This window comes from Scophthalmus maximus, chromosome 9 (assembly GCF_022379125.1).
Source record: "Scophthalmus maximus strain ysfricsl-2021 chromosome 9, ASM2237912v1, whole genome shotgun sequence".
Lineage (NCBI taxonomy): Eukaryota > Metazoa > Chordata > Actinopteri > Pleuronectiformes > Scophthalmidae > Scophthalmus > Scophthalmus maximus.
This window is the reverse complement of record NC_061523.1, coordinates 7,592,501-7,598,790: the sequence shown is the minus strand read 5'-3', so window position 1 is coordinate 7,598,790 and position 6,290 is coordinate 7,592,501. Positions and strand designations below refer to the sequence as shown.

General features: G+C 47.3%; 1 protein-coding gene and 1 long non-coding RNA gene across 2 annotated transcripts in view; one reads left to right on the top strand and one right to left on the bottom strand.

Moving 5' to 3' along the window:
* Positions 1-354: 354 nt before the first annotated feature.
* Positions 355-3,098, bottom strand: LOC118319503 (POU domain, class 3, transcription factor 4-like). Its single transcript, XM_035649953.2, has one exon. The coding sequence runs from the start codon at positions 2,769-2,771 to the stop codon at positions 1,683-1,685; it is 1,089 nt and encodes a 362-aa protein (XP_035505846.1). The 5' UTR covers positions 2,772-3,098; the 3' UTR covers positions 355-1,682.
* A 567-nt stretch (positions 3,099-3,665) lies between these two features.
* The window catches only part of LOC118319516, a 5,442-nt gene continuing 2,817 nt past the window's right edge, over positions 3,666-6,290 (top strand). The window contains exon 1 of the long non-coding RNA XR_004796012.2: positions 3,666-3,905. This is a non-coding gene — a long non-coding RNA (uncharacterized LOC118319516). The remainder of the gene's footprint in view (positions 3,906-6,290) is intronic.

The following is a 6,290-nucleotide window of genomic DNA, read 5'->3' as shown; positions in this document are numbered from 1 at the left end:
CCCTTTTGACATGACATTGAAGATCAGTGAAGGTTATGCTGCTTGAGCATAGTTGTACTTGTGTGTAAAAAATATATATTAATGGACTGCAATGAGTATAATTATCATCAGACAAAAATTTTGATTCCACCAGTACTCAACACAAAATATTCAAATTTTGAAAAATTGCAAAGGGCTTTTGAAAAAAAGAAAATTAATTCTACATTTGAATTATTGCACAATAACAGTAATGATAATAATTACAATAATGATAATAATAAAAAGAATAATAATTAGTCTATTTCTAAATTCTAAAGCCTCAGTATTTATCAGTCCAAAGTTGAATCTGTTCTGGACAGTAAACAGTTGTAGCAAGAAATTGTTTATTACAACATACATAGTTTATTTCAAAACATAATACAAGCTTTATACTGAAAATAAATAATCACTTGAGCTGTCATCGAAATTTGGAATAAAACCGCCGAAACAGTTCAATCTTACTGAAAATATTTTTTTGTTTGTTTGTTTTTTTACATTGCTAATTAAGTGCATGAATAACTAAGAGCATTTGTTTAAATTAATGACTTCAAAAAGGGATAATATATAAAACTGTACAATATTCGAAAAAATACTTAGGAAATAAACCAAATAACAGGAGTATTTAAGATTATAAAAACTTTTTGATATTGAACATACAATAAAATTATAGGCAGGTGTATAGCGTCAGTCAACCCCTCCCTCTTACTCTGCTTCAGAGTCCACACAGTTTATATGGTCGAAGATGATGGAAATCAAATACATGGATCTATGAATAGATCTAACTCTGTGTGTGTGTGTGTGTGTGTGTGTGTGTGTGTGTGTGTGTGTGTGTGTGTGTCTTCACAAGCTACAGGCCATAGGGGAGGAATTGAATAAAAATAAAACCTCCAAGTGCTATTATGACGGCAGCAATACCTCTACAGCTGGAACGAGGGCCTATATGTGCATATGCCACAAAAAAATAATTAAAATAATAATAATAATAATTACAGATCCGCTACGAGTATGTTACAAAGTAATGGATGTAACTAAAGCGCTGTGTAAAGCCCGAGGGAAGCGGGAGGTGGACTGCAAAATGGCCTCTGGTGCTGCAACAAATCAATTAAGAAAAGTGATATTATTATCAGTTTCACTCCACTGATCAGAGGCGAAGTGTGCGAGCGTGTGTGTGAGCGTGTGTGTGTGTGTGTGTGTGCGCGTGTATGTGTGTGTGAGAGAGAGAGAGAGAAGCCAAAACAAATCAGAAACATCGGTCCCACACTGTCCTTATTATCGAGCTGATGGGGAAACGGTGACACGACCCACAAACCGAAGGCGCAGGCAGGTTATTATAGGCACATTTTTGTAATTATATCCGTGATGTAGAAAATAATTTGGCGGGCTCCACAAAAAAAAAAAGGTGATCTGAAAATGTGACGTTTGATATGCCGATATATATATATAGAATAATGCCCTCGTGACAGTTACAAAATAAAGGACGAAGGCTGAACGGGTGTCTTTCTGGTTGTTATTGTCATGTTTCAGTGCTGGAGGCGTCGGGACGAGTCCGTACCGGGACGGGCGCGGCGGCTGTGGAAAGGTGCCGCCGAGCGCGCCCCTGCGCTCGAGAGTCTGTGCCGGGGGCAAGGGTGGGGGGGGTTGGGGGATTCCTCCCGGTGCTTCGGTCAGAGATCGTGACACGACGAGGCGTCCCCCGCGCTCCCGCTGTGAGAATACGGTCCCTCGTGCGGCGGCGGCTCTCCCGGCGGCGTCATGCGCTTCTCCTTCTGCCTCCGGTTGCAGAACCACACGCGCACCACCTCCTTCTCCAGCTGCAGCGAGTCCGCCAGCGAGGTGATCTCCTGCGCGGACGGTTTGGGACACTTGAGGAAGTGCGTCTCCAGCACCCCCTTCACGCTGACCTCGATGGACGTCCGCTTCTTTCTCTTCCTCCCCTGAGCTGCGATCTTGTCTATACTGCTCGAGCTGCCCGTGGTCGAGTCTGCCTCCTCCAGCCACTTGTTCAGCAGCGGCTTTAGTTTGCACATGTTTTTAAAGCTCAGCTGCAGAGCCTCGAACCTGCAGATGGTGGTTTGGGAAAAGACGTTACCGTACAGCGTGCCCAGAGCCAGACCCACGTCCGCCTGCGTAAAGCCCAGCTTGATCCTCCGCTGTTTGAACTGCTTGGCAAAGTGCTCCAGCTCGTCCGAGGTCGGCGTCTCCTCGTCGGAGTGGTCGTGGCAGTGGTGCCCGCCGAGGTCGCTGTGCTCGGGGCTGAGCGTGTCCCTGAGGCCCGGGTGCATGCCTTGGCCCTGCGGGTTGGGTGGAGGCGTGAGCCCGCCGTGGTCCAGCATGCCGTTGACAGTGAAGCCCGTCTGGGAGTAGATGTTGATCTGCTGCCCGCTGGTGATGGAGGAGTTGTGGGACACCGGAGTTCCCCAGGCCCCCGGGTGGTTGCCATGGTTGTTGTGATGAGGGGAGTGATGCGCTACGTGCGGGGAGCGGTGATGGATGATGCCGAGCTGCAGGTCCTCCCGGCCTGGCTTGATGTCCTGCTGCTCCATGGAGGCCGACCAGGGGCTGCCCTCCGACAGGCTGCTCGCCCACTGGTGCCCGAGTGCGTGTCCGTTGCTCTGCATGCTCTGCAGGTAGTCACTCTGGAGGAGCTTCTGGTGACCTCTGTAGGGGCTAGCAGGCTGCATGGCCTGGCTGTCCGGGTGGATCATGGGGCTGGAGCTGAGCAGGGTGTAGGGGCTGGAGGCAGCTGTGGCCATGCTGGCTGCTGAACCCCACTAGTGCTACTGAAGGGAGGGAGCAGCTCAGCCTCTGACATCTCCCTCTCTCTGGAGTCTCGGCAGCAGCCGAACGCTGACTGACAGCCTCCACCGCCACTCACGGACCGACGGAGACGCAGTGACGACGCGTCTCCACCAATGGCGGCGCGTGTTGCCGAACCGCCGCCTCTGGCGGCAGCGCTGCGGGTAGGAAAGGGTTACCAGTGCAGTCGAACCGGAAGTGAGTCGGACTGCTGGTCCAGTGGGTCCTGGCTGCGGAAAGATGTGCATGTGAAGCGCAGTTCCTGTTTATTAATTAAAGTTTCCAACTGATTTACGCGCGAGTTTATTGCTACCCCTGTCACCCTTGAGCGCTCGCGAAGGAGGAGATTAAAGCGCAATGGTATTTGTTAGACGTGCCAGCACTTAATTTAGAAGGATACAATCAAAGCAGGAGCAGTTCACACTGCTACTGATTAACTTTCACCGAACACTTCCTCCAGTGCTCATGTACGTGACACGTCTCAAGGTAATGTTTACGCAGAGGTGTTTTACGCACAGCCCTTTTATCCATTTCCACTTCAGTCAGATAATAATAAGACATGTCATGGGCCTGTATTTCCAATAGGCTTTTAAAGTACAATTTTGGCCAAAATCTGATATTTTTTGTTGCTGCAACATGGTGACACGTGTGGCCAACAGACATGTTTACAACCTAAAACCTCTTCATTATTTTCCATTTTCTCTGAAACGTATGTCTCCTCACACACTGCACATCCACACTTGCAGTCTTTAAGCATCTCATCAGCTCCTCAGAGTTTGGAGAGAGAGAGAAAAAAATATCTATCTTGCACATCTGAGGGGGCAAACTTCGCCGCGTAATTGTATTTGCCATTAGCAGGCTGCGTCCCGGTCTCCTTATGGGTTTTGAAATTCCATTAAATATATTGCTCGCAAGCTCCCAGGTTAAGCTTGATTTAAATTTGCATACATTTTCATACATTTAGGAGAAATAAAAGAAGGCTGCGGCAGCCACCAGAAAGTCATTAAAGAGCGTCGAGCCGAGGAGCATGGTTCGTGCAGACGGAGGACAGGCGGAGGGGGGAGAAGGAGAGGAAGAGGAGGCCGGAGCAGGTGAGCTGGCTGCGGGCTGGGTGTGTGGACAAGGGAGCCGCTGCGTGGAGGGTGGACGGACAAGCGGGCCTCGGTAGGCACAGGCAGGACAGGGCGAGGGACGGGCGGTGGCCGGACAGTCCTGTGCCATGCATGTCAGCCCAACGACGGAAGAGAAAGAAGGCATTGTATTCCCATGTTTGTTGTTTGCTTCTTGTTGTGCGATGCTGTGTGTGTGTGTGTGTGTGTGTGTGTGTGTGTGAATTCTTCATGCAGTTTACTCCTCGAAACTTCAGTGCAAGTGGCTGAATATTTGATGAGAATGGCAGCGCTGCTCCACTGCCCCAGTTTGCCGAAGTGGATAGCTTCTTTTGACTCATTATCATGGGATGGAATTATTCAGAATATCCACGCAATTAAAGAACATATATCCGTTAAAAAGAATTGTGGCACAATGTTGGCGTTTCCGTACAGTATATATATGTATATATATATATATATATATATATATATATATATATATATATATATATATATATATATATATATATATATACTTTTTTTGTACACGTGTCATATTCAGAGAAGTGATTTGACTTGAGATGATTTGCCTTGTTTTAAAAACATGTGCTCTACAAGTCTGAGCATGTAGACTACACTGTCTGTAGATCGCTACAAAACAGAGGGGGGAAAAAACTGCCTAAGTAATTTCTCTTTGTCTTGAGACCAAAAAATAAAACCATAAAGTCTGCACTATTGCTTTTTCTTTCCGTGCAAGCATAAAGCATAAAGCAGACAGCAGAGCGACTTGGAGAGGGGGGTTGCTGGGGCTGGGGCGGGGGGGCGGGGGGGGGGTTTCCACTGCTCTCGATAGTCTAAGTTTCTAAGTGTAACAGATGCTCCTCTAGAAAACGCTCCTTGTGCCGACTCCCTTTCTTCGCGTCGGCATTTTTCTGCCGTCGAGCGCGTTTCCATAGCGAGGCGAATAAAAGGCAAATCCCCGCTCCGCGCCTCCAATAAAGGGCCCATTCACAGATAACCCGGGCCGTGCAGCCCCTGCTACACTTGCACCGTGCAGCAGCAGCAGCAGCAGCAGCCTCCTCTCTCTCTCTCTCTCTCTCTCTCTCTCTCTCTCTCCACACCGCGCTGCAAGTCGCTGCTATAATAATAATAACACACTAATGACTCATAATTTCTCGAATCTTGTCTGTATGAAATTCCAATTTACGGTTGTTTATCGTGTTTGTTCAGCGGCTTGTTTTGTGTGTGTGTGTGTGTTCAGCGGCTTTGGGTGAATCTTACGGCGATATTGTCCCCGACAGACTCCCTGTGGAGTAAATAAAACCAAAGGCTCATTACGGTGACCTTCATCAGAAGAATCAGTCACATTCCGTGGCTATAGGATATATTTTTTTGAATCTATAGGTTTGTTTTGCTGCACAGGCCCATAACTCACCGCCCGCATTCACCGAGGTGACTTCACTCGACGTGGATTCATTCAAAACGCGGGATCCAAATGAATTGTCATCGTGAAAACTAATTTGGATTTTTGTTGTTGTTGTTGTTGAGAAAAAGCTGTAATTCTGTTTGAATTACCTCCTGAAACAGACACAACAGCTCGTCCCGTTTGGAGAGTATCGAAATGAGTTGGACGTAGTCTCGAGGTCACCATGTTTCAAAATAAGAGTGCGGACGAAATATTACAAAATGTTTTCAACGGAGGTTCAGTTTGTTTGTTTAATGTTCGTCATTTTTGAACAGGACTTTGTCATATTTCCCGTGGCGCTGCGGTGGTGAAGGCCTTCGCCGTTTCTCTCGAGGAATCGATGAAGGGATTGAGTGTCAATGTACGCGGCTCAAAAGTATAATTTGCTTTTAAAATATCTCTTTATTTTCCCACCCGCTTGCATTTTCGTTGCGCGTTGTCTCCCGCGTCCATCGGGGTGCAGCGCTGCGCAGATGGACTCGTGTGTGTGTGTGTGTGTGTGCTCGGACGGCCCCGGGCCTCGGGGCGGGACCTGTCACTCGGTGTCGTGACCTTTTTGAAAACTTTCCCCCGTGAAGCCCTGAACCTCCTGCCCCCGCTGCCCCCGCTGCCCCGGCCCACGTCACCCCGACTCACGGTGTGTAACTCTTCTGATTCACAATACATATTCCATTTCCTAATATGTGTTAGGAAAAAAATCCACCTGCAGGTTTCCAACTGAGCAAATCAATTCAAAAAGAAGAAACGTTTATTTTATTTTATTTTTTAATAAAATCAGTGTAAATTGTTGATGAGAAAATCAAATGAGAGGAAACTCAATTGAGATCATAATTAAAGTGGATTTTTTTTTTATTTCTTAGTCTCGTTTTTAAAGAAATGCAATGCCTCTCTGCTCCCCGACAGGCGCGACACACTCCTGT